The sequence below is a fragment of the Microcaecilia unicolor genome, chromosome 3 (genome assembly GCF_901765095.1).
Source record: "Microcaecilia unicolor chromosome 3, aMicUni1.1, whole genome shotgun sequence".
NCBI classification, from domain to species: Eukaryota; Metazoa; Chordata; class Amphibia; order Gymnophiona; family Siphonopidae; genus Microcaecilia; species Microcaecilia unicolor.
Genome location: NC_044033.1, coordinates 405,868,932 through 405,888,577, shown reverse-complemented (window position 1 = coordinate 405,888,577; position 19,646 = coordinate 405,868,932). Strand labels below are relative to the sequence as shown.

General features: G+C 50.4%; 1 protein-coding gene across 3 annotated transcripts in view; it reads left to right on the top strand.

Annotated features, from left to right (window-relative positions):
* Positions 1-19,646, top strand: part of LOC115467085 (calcipressin-2-like) — a 186,930-nt gene that overhangs the window by 106,558 nt on the left and 60,726 nt on the right. For all 3 annotated transcript variants that reach the window (XM_030198772.1, XM_030198774.1, XM_030198773.1), the window contains exons 3-4: positions 10,169-10,342; positions 10,599-10,770. In XM_030198772.1, coding sequence (XP_030054632.1) covers positions 10,169-10,342; positions 10,599-10,770 — 346 coding nt within the window. The remainder of the gene's footprint in view (positions 1-10,168; positions 10,343-10,598; positions 10,771-19,646) is intronic.

Below are 19,646 nucleotides of genomic sequence, written 5' to 3'. Positions count from 1 at the left end.
AATGGACAGGAAAGACAGAGGGAAGCAAAAACCAATATGATGGGACCAATATGATTTGAAAAATAAAATGACCAGACAACAAAAAGGAACAAACAAAAAAGCAGAATTAGGTCAAAAGGTTTATTGGAACAATACCCGACGTGGCCACGTTTCGCCCTCAGGCTGCGTCAGGGGTAAAACTATGAAAACAAAACACAAATATAAAACCTTATATAACCATACATATGCATCATATCACATCCAAAAAATTATTATATTATAAACGTGTGCAAAACACAATTCCATATCATCAAGCTGATCAATCCATAGACTGGTGGGTTGTGTCCATCTACCAGCAGGTGGAGATAGAGAGCAAACTTTTGCCTCCCTATATGTGGTCATGTGCTGCCGGAAACTCCTCAGTATGTTCTCTATCTCAGCAGGTGGTGGTCACACACAGCAGCAGCTCTGGCTAGGCCTCCAAGCCTAATTTTTAGGTTTTGTTGAGTGCCTGGGGTTGAGGGCTCTTCTTGAGCAAGTGCAAACCTGGTGGCGCCAGGTCCCTCCTTTTCTCCCCCCTCCCGCTGGCTCCGTTAAAAAAAAAAAAAAAAAAATTTTGAACGTCCTTAAAGGCGTTTATTTCGACGTTTATTTAAACGTTTATTGCAGCATACTCACTGGGACACCAGGTCGTTACAGCTCGGAGCGGAAAGCAGGTAATTTTTACCTTTTTATAGCGGGCAGGGGGTTCCCCGATTGATCTCCACGTGGCATATGGCGTCGGAGGGCGAGGGCGCAAGTCGCTCCCCGGATCGCTTCGGCGCTTCTAGAGGGGATGCGGGGGTCCTAAAATCTGATTCGCCCTTGTTGGGTGGCAGTTTCGTGACCGATGAGTGTCCCGGTCCTTCCTCCGGCGTGGCGGTTTTTCCCGCCATAAACGCCCATCCCCCGCTGCTCGCCTCCGCCATCTTGGCCGGCCACGCGGCTCGGACGGCTTCTTCTTGGGCCGCCCTTGAGGGAGACATTAATGCCATGGACGCCCTTAATTTGGGCGACGGCACCAAAGCGGCTAAAGTTAAGCGCCGTTTTTCCCGCGCGGCTCCTTCGCGGAGTGTCGCGCCGGACGCCATCTTGGATGCGCAGCATGTCTCTCCCCCGCTCTTGCGAGCGCCGGTTGAGGGTGCGTCTAGGGCTGTAGCCCAGGCTGCGGAAGTGCACAGTCTGGGGGGTTTCTCCCCCGAGTTTGTTTTGCTGCTGCATCAGGCCTTCCTTATGCAAAACGCTGCCCCTGCTCCCTCGTCTGGTAAAGAGGTTGAGGTCCCCAGAGGTAAACACCCTCGGGTTGATTCCCAGGCCTTGGAGGACCTTGTCTCCTCCGATGTAGATGAGGGCAGCGTATCTGAGTTCTCCCAACGGTCCTTTGCGGATTCCTTGGAGGAGACGGATCCCCGCTCGGTTGGAGCGGATGACCCCTCTGCAGCGCGGCTTTTTAGCTCAGAGGATTTGCCCAACCTGTTAGTGCAGGCCATGGGCATTTTGAAGATTTCCTCTCCGGAGGACGTCTCTCCCTCAGCCCCTGTTGGCTCTGCCATTATGCTGGGGACGAAGCGCCCGCCTAAAACCTTCCACGTGCATGATGCCATGCACACCTTAATTTCGGCTCAATGGGATGTCCCGGAAGCGAGCCTCAAAGTGGCTAGGGCTATGTCCCGCCTCTATCCTTTACCTGAAAGTGAACGTGAGGCCTATCTGTGGCCTACCGTGGATTCTTTAATCACTGCGGTGACTAAGAAAACGGCGTTGCCGGTGGAAGGTGGCACGGCCCTAAAGGACGCCCAAGACAGAAGATTGGAGGCGGCCTTAAGGTCATCCTTTGAGGCGACTGCTTTAAGTTTGCAGGCCTCAGTTTGCGGTTCCTATGTGGCCAGGGCGTGCCTGACTATGGTGCAGCGGGCTTCCCCCTCGGATCATTCCTTGAGGGCTGATTGGCCGGCCCTGGAATCGGGCCTAGCCTATTTGGCAGACTTGCTGTATGATGTCTTGAGAGCCTCAGCTAAAGGCATGGCTCAGACCATCTCTGCGCGGCGGTGGCTTTGGCTGAAGCATTGGTCTGCTGACCACGCCTCTAAATCCCGCCTGGCTAGATTGCCTTTTAAAGGCAAGCTGCTCTTTGGGGTCGAGCTGGACAAAATCGTGACCGATCTCGGCACGTCTAAGGGCAAGAAGTTACCAGAGGTCAGGGCTCGGGCTAGTACTCGTCCCGGTACCTCCAGAGGACGGTTTCAGGAAGCCCGTCGGTACCGCCCGGGCAGGTCGGGCTCCTCTGCCCCCTCTTCCTTCAAGAGGAATTTCTCCCCCAAGCAGCATTCCTTTCGCAGAGACCGCCGTCCCGGAGGTGCTCCCTCCGGTCCTCCCCCAGGGTCTCGTACCCAATAACGGGGCCTTGGTCCACGCCCCAGTGCAGATTGGAGGACGCCTGTCCTCGTTTCTGGGCGAGTGGACCACAATAACTTCAGACGCTTGGGTGCTGGAAGTCATCAGAGACGGCTACAAGCTAGAGTTCTGCCGACCCTTAAGAGACGGGTTTGTACTCTCTCCCTGCAAGTCTCCGGTCAAAGCTGTGGCAGTGCAGCAGACCTTGGACAACCTAATCCGCTTGGGGGCGGTCGTTCCGGTGCCAGAAAATCAGATTGGCAAGGGACGTTACTCCATTTACTTTGTGGTACCAAAGAAAGGAGATTCTGTCCGGCCTATCCTCGACCTCAAAGGGGTCAATCGGGCCTTGAAAGTGCGGCACTTTCGCATGGAGACTCTCCGCTCTGTTATAGCGGCAGTGAAGGCAGGAGAGTTCTTGGCTTCCTTGGACATCAAGGAAGCGTACCTGCATATTCCCATCTGGCCTCCTCATCAACGCTTTCTGCGTTTTGCAGTCCTGGGACGACACTTCCAGTTCAGAGCCCTCCCTTTCGGGTTGGCTACTGCTCCGCGGACCTTTTCCAAAGTAATGGTGGTCATAGCGGCCTTCCTGCGAAAGGAAGGAGTACAAGTCCATCCTTATCTGGACGACTGGTTGATCCGAGCCCCCTCTTATGCAGAGTGCGGCAAAGCTGTGGACCGGGTAGTTGCTCTTTTGAGCTCCCTGGGATGGATCATCAACTGGAAGAAGAGCCAGCTGCGCCCGACTCAGTCCCTGGAGTATCTGGGAGTTCGATTCGACACCCAAGTGGGCAGAGTGTTCCTGCCAGACAATCGGATTGTCAAACTTCAGGCTCAGGTGGACCAGTTCCTAGTAGCCTCTCCTCTTCGGGCTTGGGACTATGTGCAGCTGTTGGGCTCTATGACGGCCACGATGGAAGTAGTGCCCTGGGCCAGGGCTCATATGAGACCACTACAACACTCTCTGCTGCAGCGCTGGACTCCGATGTCGGAGGATTATGCTGTGCGCCTTCCTTTGGACCCAGCAGTGCGCAAGGCGCTGAGCTGGTGGATGCAGACAGACAAGTTGTCTGCGGGAATGCCTCTGGTGACCCCAGAGTGGATTGTCGTCACGACGGACGCCTCTTTGTCGGGCTGGGGAGCCCACTGTTTGGGAAGGACAGCGCAGGGGCTCTGGTCTCCTGCAGAGGCAAAGTGGTCTATCAACCTCCTGGAACTCAGAGCCATTCGGTTGGCGCTTTTGGAGTTCATCCCAGTACTGGCCTTGAAGCCAGTACGGGTCCTGTCGGACAATGCCACGGCTGTGGCCTATGTCAACCGCCAGGGAGGTACCAAGAGCGCCCCTCTAGCCAAGGAGGCCATGAATCTATGCCAGTGGGCGGAAGCGAACCTGGAACAGCTGTCAGCGGCCCACATTGCTGGAGTCATGAATGTCAAGGCGGACTTTCTCAGTCGCCATACCTTGGAGCCCGGAGAGTGGCAACTATCGGCTCAGGCGTTCTTGGACATCACGAAGCGCTGGGGCCAGCCGAGCCTAGATCTGATGGCGTCATCGGCCAATTGCCAAGTGCCGCGCTTTTTCAGCAGAGGACGGGACCCTCGCTCTCTGGGAGTAGATGCTCTTCTCCAACAGTGGCCGACACAAGAGCTTCTCTATGTGTTCCCGCCCTGGCCCATGCTGGGCAGGGTGCTAGACCGGGTGGCAAAGCATCCGGGCCGGATAATCCTGGTGGGTCCGGATTGGCCCAGACGTCCCTGGTATGCGGACTTGATCAGGCTCTCAGTCGACGATCCTCTGCGGCTGCCTGTGGAGCAGGGCCTGTTACATCAGGGTCCCGTGGTGATGGAGGATCCCTCCCCCTTTGGTCTTACGGCCTGGCTATTGAGCGGCAGCGTCTGAGAAAGAAGGGCTTCTCAGACAAGGTTATCGCCACTATGTTGAGAGCGAGGAGGCGCTCTACTTCTACTGCTTACGCCAGGGTTTGGCGTATCTTTGCAGCGTGGTGTGAAGCAGGCTCACTTTCTCCCTTCACTGCTCCAATTTCTTCAGTGTTGGCGTTCCTGCAAGAAGGTCTGGAGAAAGGCCTGTCGCTCAGTTCCCTTAAAGTCCAGGTAGCGGCTCTGACTTGCTTCAGGGGCCGCCTGAAGGGTGTTTCCCTGGCTTCTCAGCCAGATGTGGTGCGCTTTCTCAAAGGAGTTAATCACCTGCGCCCTCCTCTGCACTCTGTGGTGCCTGCGTGGAATCTCAACCTGGTGCTAAGAGCATTGCAGAAGCCGCCTTTTGAACCCTTGTCGAGGGCATCTCTGAAAGACCTGACGTTGAAAGCAGTCTTTTTGGTGGCTATCACTTCAGCCAGAAGAGTTTCCGAGCTCCAGGCACTCTCATGTCGAGAGCCTTTTCTGCAGTTCACTGAGGCAGGAGTGACTATTCGCACAGTGCCTTCCTTCCTGCCCAAGGTGGTTTCTCGCTTCCATGTGAATCAGCAGCTCTGTCTCCCTTCCTTTCGGAGGGAGGACTACCCAGAGGAGTACTCTGCTCTCAAATATCTGGATGTGAGACGGGTCGTCATCAGATACTTGGAAGTGACCAATGATTTCCGGAAATCGGATCATCTGTTTGTCCTGTTTGCAGGTCCTCGTAAGGGTCTGCAGGCTGCTAAGCCTACAGTGGCAAGATGGGTCAAGGAAGCCATTTCAGCGGCTTATGTGGCCGCGGGGAAGATGCCGCCTATCCAGCTGAAGGCTCACTCCACAAGAGCTCAGGCGGCCTCGATGGCAGAGGCCGGGTCCGTCTCCTTGGAAGAGATATGCAAGGCGGCAACTTGGGCATCGGCCCATACATTCTCCAAGCATTACCGCTTGACTGTGACTGCTCGGGCGGAGGCCCGGTTTGGAGCCACAGTGTTGCGGACAGGGATTTCAAGGTCCCGCCCTGGGTGAGTACTGCTTCGGTACATCCCACCAGTCTATGGATTGATCAGCTTGATGATATGGAAGGTAAAATTATGTATCATACCTGATAATTTTCTTTCCATTAATCATAGCTGATCAATCCATAGCCCCTCCCAGATATCTGTCCTGTTTATATTCTGGTTGAATTTAGGTTCAAGTTTAGTCTTCAGTTACTTCAGGAGGACTTCGTGTTCAAGTTTTTTCACTTGGATCCTACAAGAGTTGAGACGAGTTTGTGTAACAGTGAGCTGCTGCATTCCTCTCCCCTCCGTTTTACGGGGCTGGATTGAGACATAAATTCTGCCGGCACTCCCTCCCGCTTCGTGCGGCTGTAGGGCAGCTTTGTACCCCTCCCGCTTCGGCGGTGTTAGGGTCAGTCAGCTCCTCCCGCGGTTGCGGTTGCAGGATAAGCCAGATCCCCCCGCATCGGCGGGTGTGGTGTCCCTCCCCCGCTCCACGGGGATGAGCTGGATGGATTCCCCTCCCCCACTTGTGTGGGGATGAGCTGGGTTAATTCCCCTCCCCCGTTTCGGCGGTGGTGAGCTGGGCAGAGTGTCCCTTTGTGGGTGTAATTCTCTGTGCTGAGTCCTGCGGATGGAGCTTTGATATCGACATACTGAGGAGTTTCCGGCAGCACATGACCACATATAGGGAGGCAAAAGTTTGCTCTCTATCTCCACCTGCTGGTAGATGGACACAACCCACCAGTCTATGGATTGATCAGCTATGATTAATGGAAAGAAAATTATCAGGTATGATACATAATTTTACCTTATATGTAACCATATGTCTGAATGTGCATCATTTAACAGCAAAAAAGAATAAAAACATATACAAATCACATATACAATTCTAAAATCACATGTATAATTCTAAAATCACATATATATTATAACATTTTAATATTAAAAAATGTAAAAAATTAGATCAATAAAACCAACATATAAAAACAATGATATACTAAAATGACCCTGCACCAAACATATCAATGAAGAGGGGAAGATAAGAGAGTATTCATTATACATACCTATCAAGAGTGCCTAATTCTGCTTTTTTGTTTGTTCTTATTATTCTGCAAGCAGTTTTGTGCCTTTTTGTTTTTTGTTTTGTTTCAGACAACAACAAGGTACAAAATATTATATTCATTTTCAATTTTGTGATTAGAATATGTCAGATTTGACATATGCAGTGCTTTTTTTGTAGAAAAAAAGGTGCCGGTACTCATTGTGGGCGGGGTCACCACATATGGCTCCACCCCTATGATAGCCACACCCACATTGGCCACACCCCTTATAGCAGCCATGGCGCATATAAACAGACATCATTGAAAATATACTAGTATAGGAGAATAAAATAACATGATTTTTTTCATTATAAATAATTTCTGTAAGCTGCTACAGCTCCAGTATACCCAGTGCAAAATAAGACAGCAGATGTAAACACTAAAATGAAAATAAAATGATTTTTTCTACCTTTGTTGTCTGGTGACTTTGTTTTTCTATCCATATTGGTCCCAGCCTCTGATTCTGCTGCTCTCTATCTGTTCTCTTAACTCCATTTCTAGAGCTTCCTTTCCATTTATTTCTTTCCTTTCCTCTTCTTCATTTCTTGCCCTACATCCATAAGTAAAAGCTGGATCCTCCTCTGCGGAATTGACTGGAGGAGATACAACATGGATCCAGCTTTTGCCTATTTTCTCCATCCAAGTGCAGTTTTTCTCCTCTCTTTCCTTTCCCTCATCTCCATCCATGTGCATCTTCTTTTTTTTTTTCTTTCCTCCGCTCCATCCATGTCCAGCATTTCTCCTCTCTCTTCCCTCCCCTGTATCCATATAAAGAAATAATTCTCTCTCCCCTCTCCTCCATCCAAGTGCATTTCTCCTCTCTCCCCGCCAACCCCTCCATCCATCCATGTCCAGCAATTCTCCTCTATCTCCTGCTCTCCTCTCCATCCATGTCCAGCATGTCTCCTCTCTCCCCTGCTCTCCCCTCCCATGTCCAGCGATTCTCCTCTGTCCCCATACTCCCCTGCCATCCATGACCAGGCATTCTCCTCTGTCCCCTGTCCTCCCCTGCCATCCGTGACCAGCCATTCTTCTGTGCTCCGTCCTCCCCTGCCATCTGTGACCAGCCATTCTTCTGTGCTCCGTCCTCCCCTGCCATCCGCGACCCATTGTTCTCTGCCCCCTATCCTCCCCTGCCATCCATGTCCACTGATTATCCTCTCTCCCCTCCCCTCTCCTTCATGTCCAGCAATTTTCTCTTCCCTGCCCTCCCCTTCTTCTCCAGCCCCAGCATCAGACCCTCAGCCTCAAACCTCAGCGTCTGTCCTTGGTCCCTTTTTCTCCCAGCCACAGAGTCAGACTCTTCTCCCTAAATCAACTCCCTTCTCCCATCCCCAGCAAAATACCCTTCTCTCTCCTCAACCCCTAGCGCCCAGCATGTGCCATGTTCTCCCATCCCCAGGGTCTGCCATTCATCCAACCCCCACAGCAGACCTTCTTCCCACCCGACGTCGAGATCCAGCACCCCTGCCCCAGCTGCCCGCCCTCTTTGCTTTCCGACAGCCCTGCTTTCCGGTCCAAACCTCCCCCCCCCGCGACGCGTTTCAATCTTTTATTTATTTTTTTTACTTGCAGTCACAGCGCCGGCGTTATTGAGAGGACCAGGCTCGCCTCCTCATGCTTTCCTTCCCTTCGGTGTTCCGATTCGCTGCCTCTCAGTGTCCCGCCTTCGCGGAAACAGGAAACACGTCACAGGAAGGCGGGACACTGAGAGGCAGCGAATCGGAACATCGAAGGGAAGGAAAGCATGAGGAGGCGAGCCTGGTCCTCTCAACAACGCCGGCGCTGTGACTGCAAGTAAAAAATTAAATAAAAGATTGAAACGCGTCGCGGGGGGGAGGTTGGGATTGGAAAGCAGGGCTGTCGGGAAGCAAAGAGGGCGGGCAGCTGGGGCAGGGGCGCTGGATCTCGACGGGCGGCAGGAACGCAAGTCAGGAACCCTAGGGGAAAAAGGTGCCGGTACGCCGTACCGGCGCGTACCGGCACAAAAAAAGCACTGGACATATGTCAGACTTGGCTGGGGCCCAGGGAAGAAATCTTGGAGATTACCTCAAGGCCCATTACCAGGCTGCGCCTTCTTCAGCTTCTGGCAAGCTTGGGGCTCTTTCTGGCCAGAGAGCAAAAACACAATTGCCCTAGTTGCACTCCTTCAGCCCCAAACACCATCCCTGGCATGTGCTAACTTTATATTTTGCACAGGAGGAAATGCCTTTCCTTCTTGTTTCTCTAGTGTTGTACTATATACAAGGTCTGGCTTCTTGGGGTTTCAATTTAATTTATATTTATAGAGTTTTTGGTCACTTATTCTGTATTTGACATTTATGTTCTGTGTGTGTGACCCTGAGGTATTCTGTCATCATGAAGTTTCTATGTAGCATTCTGTAGTAATTTGGCTTGTTCAGTTTTCTCGATAGATGTATCGATATTTCAGGGCCCCACTGTAATATTTAGGGCACTACCTTTTTATAGGTAGGATCCTTGTTTAGGAAGTTAGTGCTGGCATGGTAGATTTGCTCTACATTGAGTGACTTTTTGTTTATAGATTTTTTAAAATTACTTTATAGTATGCCTATTATTGAGATTACCAAAATTTCTTTGTGAGTTTTATGGGGAAATGTCCTTGCTCTGTTCTGTGTCCATTGTTGGTGGAAAGCCAGAAGGTTCTCTGATTGAGGAATGTATTTGGCTTCAATACCATATGTGTGTTGGAGGACTGTGTATCAATGGGGCTGAAGAAGAGTGCAGTCTCTTGTACTTCCCTTAGCTAGTAATTGGCCACTGAAACCTGCACTGCTACCCTCATTGAAGTAATTAGGAGTGAGCTAGAGGTGGAGCATGGGGTGGGGTAGGGAGAAAGTATGGGTGCATTAGCTGATTTTTTTTTCCTCTTTCAAAAAGTTGGCAACTCTAGTGCCCACCCATCCAACCTGTTGGCTCACCCTAAAATTGCCTAGGTGGCAAAATAATTTAACAAGGTGGTGACAAAAGTCAGAAGGATACTAGACTTCATAGCAACAGGTATAACTAACAGAAAGGAGGAAGTCATAAAGGCCTCTATACAGGAGCTGTCTTCAGTTTTGTGGACTGTATCTTGCTAAGGACTCAAAGACTGGAATTGGTATAAAGTGACCAAAATGGTAAGAGATTTTCATCAGAAGACATAAGAAACAAGCCTTTTTCAGAGGAGATGAAGCTCAAGAACTAGAGATCATGATATGAAGCTACAGGGAGGTAGAGTGAAAAGCAACATCAGGGAATATTTTTTTTAAAGAAACTGTAGTGAGGTGCTTGGCATGCTCTCTCAAAAGAAGTGGAAGGAAAAATAATGCTAGAATTCAGAAAGGAGTGGATTCCTAAAAAGCAAGAGGAGGTAAATCAAGCATAGAGCTCTTCAGCTATGTAATAATTTTTTTTCCTTCTAAAAAATCATGGGGAAGGTAACTTGTACTGCTTCGAAGGTACAACCCCAACAACCTTCCTGGGCTGACTTGATGGGCCACATTAGTCTTTCTGTGCTGTCATTACTATGTTACTAATAGTGCATAAATGGAATCAATGCATACCAATCAGTAGCACATTTTATGTAAATCTAGCCTTTATTATTTGCCTTGTGAATTGATATATATTTGTGGCTTTGGGCAATGTGTTTCTTCATTAAGAGGTAACCGATAAATTGAAATTCTAAATTAAATGTGTTTTACTGTGCTTACTCTTACTGAGCTTTTTTTTTTTTTCCAGGAAAAATTCGAGGAGTTATTCCGTGCCTATGATGACTGTGTGACATTCCAGCTCTTTAAAAGCTTCAGACGTGTGCGAATAAACTTCAGCAATCCGAAAGCAGCAGCACGAGCCAGAATAGAACTTCACGAAACACAGTTCCGAGGGAAGAAATTAAAACTCTACTTTGCACAAGTAAGACCAGCTACAAAAGTCTTTATTTTAACTTTTAACCTTGCCATGTTAAAACTTGTAAGAAATACGTCTTTGTATGTGTGTATTTCTGTAACTTATGATTGCTTTAGCAACATTTTCTAAAAGTTATGCTAATGTAAAAATAAGTTTAAAAAAAAGAGCCAAATCACTTTTAGGTCATTGCGAGAGAGGCTGGGAGGGTGATTTATCTTAAACCTAAAATAAAATGTTATTCTGTCTTTATGATTTATGAAAGGTCCAAAGCTCTGAAACTGATGGAGATAAGCTTCATTTGGCTCCCCCACAGCCTGCAAAGCAGTACCTGATCTCACCTCCAACATCACCGCCTGTGGGATGGCAGCCCATAGAGGATGCGACACCCATCATCAACTATGACCTTCTTTACGCAGTTGCAAAGCTGGGACCAGGTAAGCAGTATCCCATTCATTCTATGACAGGGCACCTAAATTTTAAGCGCCTCTTGAATGCTTAAATTTATAGAATACTAGCACTTACAGTGGTGGAAATAAGTATTTGATCCCTTGCTGATTTTGTAAGTGTGCCCACTGACAAAGACATGAGCAGCCCATAATTGAAGGGTAGGTTATTGGTAACAGTGAGAGATAGCACATCACAAATTAAATCCGGAAAATCACATTGTGGAAAGTATATGAATTTATTTGCATTCTGCAGAGGGAAATAAGTATTTAATCCCTCTGGCAAACAAGACCTAATACTTGGTGGCAAAACCCTTGTTGGCAAGCACAGCGGTCAGACGTCTTCTGTAGTTGATGATGAGGTTTGCACACATGTCAGGAGGAATTTTGGTCCACTCCTCTTTGCAGATCATCTCTAATCATTAAGAGTTCTGGGCTGTCGCTTGGCAACTCGCAGCTTCAGCTCCCTCCATAAGTTTTCAATGGGATTAAGGTCTGGTGACTGGCTAGGCCACTCCATGACCCTAATGTGCTTCTTCCTGAGCCACTCCTTTGTTGCCTTGGCTGTATGTTTTGGGTCATTGTCGTGCTGGAAGACCCAGCCACGACCCATTTTTAAGGCCCTGGCGGAGGGAAGGAGGTTGTCACTCAGAATTGTACGGTACATGGCCCCATCCATTCTCCCATTGATGCGGTGAAGTAGTCCTGTGCCCTTAGCAGAGAAACACCCCCAAAACATAACATTTCCACCTCCATGCTTGACAGTGGGGACGGTGTTCTTTGGGTCATAGGCAGCATTTCTCTTCCTCCAAACACGGCGAGTTGAGTTCATGCCAAAGAGCTCAATTTTTGTCTCATCTGACCACAGCACCTTCTCCCAATCACTCTCGGCATCATCCAGGTGTTCACTGGCAAACTTCAGACGGGCCGTCACATGTGCCTTCCGGAGCAGGGGGACCTTGCGGGCACTGCAGGATTGCAATCCGTTATGTCGTAATGTGTTACCAATGGTTTTCGTGGTGACAGTGGTCCCAGCTGCCTTGAGATCATTGACAAGTTCCCCCCTTGTAGTTGTAGGCTGATTTCTAACCTTCCTCATGATCAAGGATACCCCACGAGGTGAGATTTTGCGTGGAGCCCCAGATCTTTGTCGATTGACAGTCATTTTGTACTTCTTCCATTTTCTTACTATGGCACCAACAGTTGTCTCCTTCTCGCCCAGCGTCTTACTGATGGTTTTGTAGCCCATTCCAGCCTTGTGCAGGTGTATGATCTTGTCCCTGACATCCTTAGACAGCTCCTTGCTCTTGGCCATTTTGTAGAGGTTAGAGTCTGACTGATTCACTGAGTCTGTGGACAGGTGTCTTTCATACAGGTGACCATTGCCGACAGCTGTCTGTCATGCAGGTAACGAGTTGATTTGGAGCATCTACCTGGTCTGTAGGGGCCAGATCTCTTACTGGTTGGTGGGGGATCAAATACTTATTTCCCTCTGCAGAATGCAAATAAATTCATATACTTTCCACAATGTGATTTTCCGGATTTAATTTGTGATGTGCTATCTCTCACTGTTACCAATAACCTACCCTTCAATTATGGGCTGCTCATGTCTTTGTCAGTGGGCACACTTACAAAATCAGCAAGGGATCAAATACTTATTTCCACCACTGTATGTACATAAGTGTTAGCAGAGCACTCAGCAATATTCTATAAAGTACACACACAACTGCCTTAGTGAGTCTGGGTGAGGCTTCCTATTACGCACATAACTTACAGAATACTGTAAGTTACACACTATGGACTAGATTTGGTAAATGGTGCTGAAAAAATGGCGCTGAAAAAAATCCAGGCAGAGCGCTATTCTATAAATGGTGTTCCAAGTTGTGCACTGTTTATAGAATAGCGTTTAGAGCTGATTTCCATGCCAAAATGAAACCTGGTGTAAATCCTCGTGTAAGTTAGGTGTGTTTAGTGAACGGCCCTGACCCACCCATGCCTCTCCCATGACCACGCTTCCATTTGAATTGCACGCTATAATAATTGCACACAGATCTTTATAGAATAACGCATAGCAAGATGCACATGCAAATCCAGATTATCAATTAATGCCAATAATTGATTGTTGGCACCCAATTGGCGCTAATTAGCTCGTTAGCCAATTTAGTTTCACACGCATCTCAGGATAGTGGTCAATTTTATGTATGTAAATTTGTGCACCATTTATAGAATCCAGGGGTAAAATGCTACATTTCAGCACTAATATTTTTGCCAGCCATAGACCTGGCATAAATGGATGCACCTAGATGTAGGCACAATGATGCTGACTTACACTTGCATTCTATAATAAAAGTATACACATACTTGTCATTATGGAATAGGCGCACCACCTGGTTTTGGCACCAATCTTTGGCCCCCAACTATAAAATTGCCCCTTATGTCAATGGTTTTCAACCCAGTCCTTGGGGCACACTTATGGGCTCATTTTCAAAAGGGAAGGATGTCCATCTTTCGACATAAATCAAGGGAGGGGGCGTGTCGGAGGCGGGACTTGGGCATGCCTAACTCTTGGATGTCCTTGACCCATAATAAAAAAAAAACAAGGACGTCCCTGACGAACACTTGGACGTTTTCACCCGGACCTGTTTTTCTTACAACTGAGGCACAAAAAGGTGCCCAAAATGACCAGGTCACCACCGGAGAGAATCATGGATGACCTCCCATTACACCCCCAGTGGTCACTAACCCCCTCCCACCCTCAAAAAAAAATCTTTAAAAATATGTCGTGCCAGCCTGTTTGCCAGCCTCGGATGTCATACTCAGGTCCATGACAGCGCATGCAGGTCCCAGGAGCAGTTTTAGTGGGTAATGCAGTGCACTTCAGACAGGCGGACCCAGGCCCGTACCCCACTACCTGTTACATTTGTGGAGGAAACAGCGAGCCCTCCAAAACCCACCACAAATCCACTGTACCCACATCTAGGTGCTCCCCTTCACCCATAAGGGCTATGGTAGTGGTGTACAGTTGTGGGTAGTGGGTGGTATTTTTTTTTGGGGGGGGGGTTGGGGGGCTCAGCACACAAGGTAAGGGAGCTATGTACCTGGGAGCAATTTATGAAGTCCACTGCAGTGCCCCCTAGGGTACCCGGTTGGTGTCCTGGCATGTCAGGGGGACCAGTGCACTACAAATGCTGGCTCTTCCCACGACCAAATGGCTTGCATTAGGACGTTTTTGATATGGACATCTTTGGTTTTGAAAATCGCCAAAAGTCAGAAACGTCCATGTCTAGGGACGTCCAAATTTAAGGATTTGGACGTCTCTGACGGTATTTTTGAAACCAAAGATGGACGTCCATCTTGTTTCGAAAATACAGGTTTCCCCGCCCCTGGATTTCGCCGTTTTGCAAGGACATCCAAATCGCAACTTGGATGTCCCTTTTGAAAATGCCCCTCCACGCCAATCAGGTTTTCAGGATACACATAATGAATATGTAGGAGATACATTTGCATACATCACCTCCATTCATATTCATTGTGGATATCCTGAAAACAGGATTGGCTAGGTGTGCCGCAAGGAATGGGTTGAGAAACTCTACCTTTGTCTTTGCATGGGGTTCCCCATGCTATTCCAAGCACACCCTGAGCAATCCAAGGTTAAACAGCATCTAATGAAGACCAATAATACAAATGCTCTTGAGCAAAACTTGTGTACTCTCCTAACACAATGTCTCAAACCAAGATTCCAAAGTTCACAAAAGTATTGAGAAATATTGACTTGCAAATACATTGCTGTGGAACTAACTTGGCTTTAGAGTCAAGGTTAAGGTTTTACATGACTAAAGGGAAAGCATTCTTCCTAGTTCCATGGGTCTATCATTGATGACTGTCAGAGGAGGGCTGCGCTGTGTTGGATGGAGCTGAGATGATGTAAGTTATGGGCACCATTGAGTGAAGTGAAGAGAGATAGCTGTGTTAGTCTGGAATAGCAAAAATGGCAGAGGCTGATGATACGTTATAGACTAACCAATTTATTGAGGTATGATGCATTTAACAAAGTGGGTACTTGTCATCAGAAGCTCATATGTATCTAAAACTTTTTGTCTATAATATGTCACCAGCCTCTGTCATTTTTACTAATGTGCATTAATGCTCATTACCGCATGGTAATGCAATTTAACATATGTTAAAAATAAGGGGCTTGTGTTATTTAATGGGACCTACTTACTAACAGGGCAATTCTATAAGTGGAGGAGTGGCCTAGTGGTTAGGGTGGTGGACTTTGGTTCTGAGGAACTGAGTTTGATTCCCACTTCAGGCACAGGCAGCTCCTTGTGACTCTGGGCAAGTCACTTAACCCTCCATTGCCCCATGTAAGCCGCATTGAGCCTGCCATGAGTGGGAAAGCGCGGGGTACAAATGTAACAAAAATAAAAAAATATATAATGAGGCACCTGCAGTTATGCATGCTGAGAAAATTAGCACATTGCACCATTCTGTAAGGTAATGTGAAAGTGCCTTGGGCCCCGATGATCAAATCCCCCGTGCTGTTCCAAACAATGGTGGAAAGTTAGTGCCGGAACAGTGCAGGGGATTAAAGCTCTCATGATCAAAACAAATAGCATGCAAATTTATCCACACTGGTTTGATCATTGGGGGATTTCTGTGGGAAGATTGTGCCTGGGCATGCGCCCAAGGCAAATCCTCCTGCAGATGTTTGACAGATCCGGACTATCAAAAAGTAAAGCCTGGACCTGTCAAACAGGAGGTTTCCTTCACCTTCCCCTGCATGCTTGTGCACCTCCAGCCCCCCCCCCCCCCCCCCCCCCCCACCGAACAAGTTTCCCTAGTGGCCCAGTGGCCTTCTCCTTTGACCCTCCCCAACACAGATGCACAGGGGAGCTGGAGGTCCAGTGGACCTCTAGCCCCCAACCCCCTCCCTTGACACCCAAAAACACTTCCTAGTGGCCCTGTAGGCAACCCTACCCCACCTCCACCTGCCGTGGTGGTCTAGCGCCCCCCAAACCCCCTACTCCCTCCTCCTTCCAGTGTCGACTCCAAAATGGTGGCGCCCTGCCCAGTGCATCCTGGGATGTGCTGGGCAGGGTTTCTTTACCATGTAAGGGAGTTTCTCCATTATATGGCACCTAGCGCATCCCACGTCCACTGGACCTCCAGCCCCCCGTGTTTAGGGGGTGGAGGGGAAGGACAAGGCCACTGGGCCACCAGGAAACCTTGTCTGGGTGGGGGTCCTTCAAGCATGCGAATGCATGTCGGACCTGGCTCCCCATGCCTCCCCAATGTTCTGCGAACCCTAACGCCAGCTCTGAGCTGGTGTAGGGTTTGCAGTGAGAGCAGCGCCAATGTTTGGCAGGCTGCCTGCTAAGCATTGGGGAGGAATAGTAAATGCCCTGTTTAGCATGCATTTGCATGCTACTTGCAGTGAGAGCCCACAATCACATTGTTTCACACACTCACGGGCTCTGATCATGGGACGGGAGCAAATGCGGACACTAGTATTCTGCTAATAACCTCTATTCTCCGAGGACAAGCAGGCTGCTTGTTCTCACTGATGGGTGACGTCCACGGCAGCCCCCTCCAATCGGAAACTTCACTAGCAAAGGCCTTTGCTAGTCCTCGCGCGCCCATGCGCACCGCGCATGCGCGGCCGTCTTCCCGCCCGAACTGGCTCGTGTTCGTCAGTCTTCTTTTGTCCGCGCTCGGTACGGTCGTGTTTTCGCCGTGTCGTGCCCCGCAAAGTCGACCTCGCGCGTTCTCTTCGTGTTACAAAAAAAAAAAAAAACCATTCTGTGTGTGGAAAGGGACTCTTCGGTCTCTTTTCCCCCGATATTTCCAGCTTTTTCGCCCCGGTAAGTTTTCTTTCGTCGTCGGGGTAGGCCGCTTTTAGGCCTCGGGTCGAAGTTTTCTTCCCCTTGTTTTTGTGGTGCCTTTTTCGCCATTTCGACTTTTGATCTCGCCGGCGTGATTTTTCCGCCCATGACATCGAAGTCTCCCAGCGGCTTCAAGAAGTGCACCCAGTGCGCCCGGGTCATCTCGCTCACTGACAGGCACGCGTCGTGTCTTCAGTGCTTGGGGGCTGGGCACCGCCCGCAGGCCTGTAGTCTGTGTTCCCTTTTGCAAAAGCGGACTCTGGCCCAGTGGAACGTTTTGTTCTCTGGCTCTTCGTCGGCATCGGCACCGGGGGTATCGAGTGCATCGACGTCTTCAGCGTCCAGACCTTCATCCTCGGCCACCAGTGCATTGAGTGCATCGAGGCATCGGCGCTGAGACATCGGACAGCTGCGTCGACGTCGGTGGTACCGGGACCTCGTCTGCTGATGTCGTCGGACGGTGGTGCTTCGTCTGGAGTGCAGGTGAGGGCTGTTCATTCCCCTGCTGGTGGCGGTGAGCCTTCGGGTGGGTCTCCCCCTACCCTGAGGGCTCCTGCGGTACAGCCCCCCCGAGACCGACCTCCTTCGGCCTCGGCCCCGAGGAAGCGACAGCTGGATTCCACGTCCTCCTCGTCGGTGCCGGGAAGTTCCGGTGACATGCTTCGTTCCAAGAAGTCGAAGAAGCATCGTCATCGGTCTCCTTCCCGTGTCGGCACCGAGAGCTCTGGGTCGCCGAGGGAGTCGGCACCCAGTAGGCATCGGCACCGAGAGGACCGCTCACCCTCTGTTCAGGAGGTGTCGATGCGCTCCACTCTGGACAGCCCGGAACAGCCTCCACGCCCGGAACAGGTTCTGACGTCGATTCCTGCATCGACCTCCATGCCTTTCTCTGCAGCCGCTCTGAACGAGAGCCTCCGGGCCGTTCTCCCAGAGATTCTGGGAGAGCTGTTGCGCCCTACCCCTCCGGTACCGGCGGTGCTTGCGCCACCGGTACCGTCGAGTGTGGCGCCGGCTGGTCCATCGCCCGGGGTGAGGTCTCCGGCGTTGGTGCCGCGTGCGGTACCGGCTGCTGTCGCCTCCCAGGAGGGCTCCCCGACTACATCGGCGGAGGGAGCTTTGCCGATGCGGGCGAGGGAGTCTACTTCTCGACGCCCCCATCGTGGACGTGGCTCCACAGAGTCGAGTCGGGCACGGTTGCAGACACAGGTCCGTGAACTTGTGTCTGACACCGAGGGTGAGGCCTCGTGGGAAGAGGAAGAAGACATCAGATATTTCTCTGACGAGGAGTCTGAGGGTCTTCCTTCCGATCCCACTCCCTCTCCTGAGAGACAGCTTTCTCCCCCCGAGAGTCTGTCTTTCGCTTCCTTTGTCCGGGAGATGTCTACGGCCATCCCCTTCCCGGTGGTTGTGGAGGACGAGCCCAGGGCTGAAATGTTTGAGCTCCTGGACTATCCTTCTCCACCTAAGGAAGCGTCCACTGTACCCATGCACCATGTCCTAAAAAAGACATTGCTGGCGAACTGGACCAAGCCTCTAACTAATCCCCACATTCCCAAGAAGATTGAGTCCCAGTACCGGATCCATGGGGACCCAGAGCTGATGCGCACACAGTTGCCTCATGACTCTGGAGTTGTGGATTTGGCCCTAAAGAAGGCTAAGAGTTCTAGGGAGCATGCTTCGGCGCCCCCGGGCAAGGACTCTAGAACCTTAGACTCCTTTGGGAGGAAGGCCTACCATTCTTCTATGCTCGTGGCCAAAATTCAGTCCTACCAGCTCTACACGAGCATACACATGCGGAACAATGTGCGGCAGTTGGCGGGCTTGGTGGATGCGCTCCCCCCTGAGCAAGCCAAGCCTTTTCAGGAGGTGGTCAGGCAGCTGAAGGTGTGCAGAAAATTCCTGGCCAGAGGGGTGTATGACACCTTTGATGTTGCGTCCAGGGCCGCTGCTCAAGGTGTGGTGATGCGCAGACTCTCATGGCTGCGTGCCTCCGACCTGGAGAATAGAATCCAGCAGCGGATTGCGGACTCGCCTTGCCATGCGGATAATATTTTTGGAGAGAAAGTCGAACAGGTGGTAGAGCAGCTCCACCAGCGGGACACCGCATTCGACAAGTTCTCCCGCCGGCAGCCTTCAGCATCTACCTCTACAGGTAGAAGATTTTTCGGGGGAAGGAAGACTGTTCCCTACTCTTCTGGCAAGCGTAGGTACAATCCTCCTTCTCGACAGCCTGCGGCCCAGGCTAAGCCCCAGCGCGCTCGTTCTCGTCAGCAGCGTGCGCCTCAGCAAGGCCCATCGGCTCCCCAGCAAAAGCAAGGGACGAGCTTTTGACTGGCTCCAGCAGAGCATAGCCAACATCCAAGTATCAGTGCCGGGCGACCTACCAGTCGGGGGGAGGTTAAAAGCTTTTCACCAAAGGTGGCCTCTCATAACCTCCGATCAGTGGGTTCTCCAAATAGTCCGGCAAGGATACACCCTCAATTTGGCTTCAAAACCTCCAAATTGTCCACCGGGAGCTCAATCCTACAGCTTCCAGCACAAGCAGGTACTTGCAGAGGAACTCTCCGCCCTTCTCAGCGCCAATGCGGTCGAGCCCGTGCCATCCGGGCAAGAAGGGCTGGGATTCTATTCCAGGTACTTCCTTGTGGAAAAGAAAACAGGGGGGATGCGTCCCATCCTAGACCTAAGGGCCCTGAACAAATATCTGGTCAAAGAAAAGTTCAGGATGCTTTCCCTGGGCACCCTTCTACCCATGATTCAGCAAAACGATTGGCTATGCTCTCTGGACTTGAAGGACGCCTATACGCACATCCCGATACTGCCAGCTCACAGACAGTATCTGCGTTTTCAGCTGGGCACACGTCACTTCCAGTACTGTGTGCTACCCTTTGGGCTCGCCTATGCGCCCAGAGTGTTCACGAAGTGCTTGGCTGTAGTAGCAGCGGCACTTCGCAGACTGGGGGTACACGTGTTCCCATATCT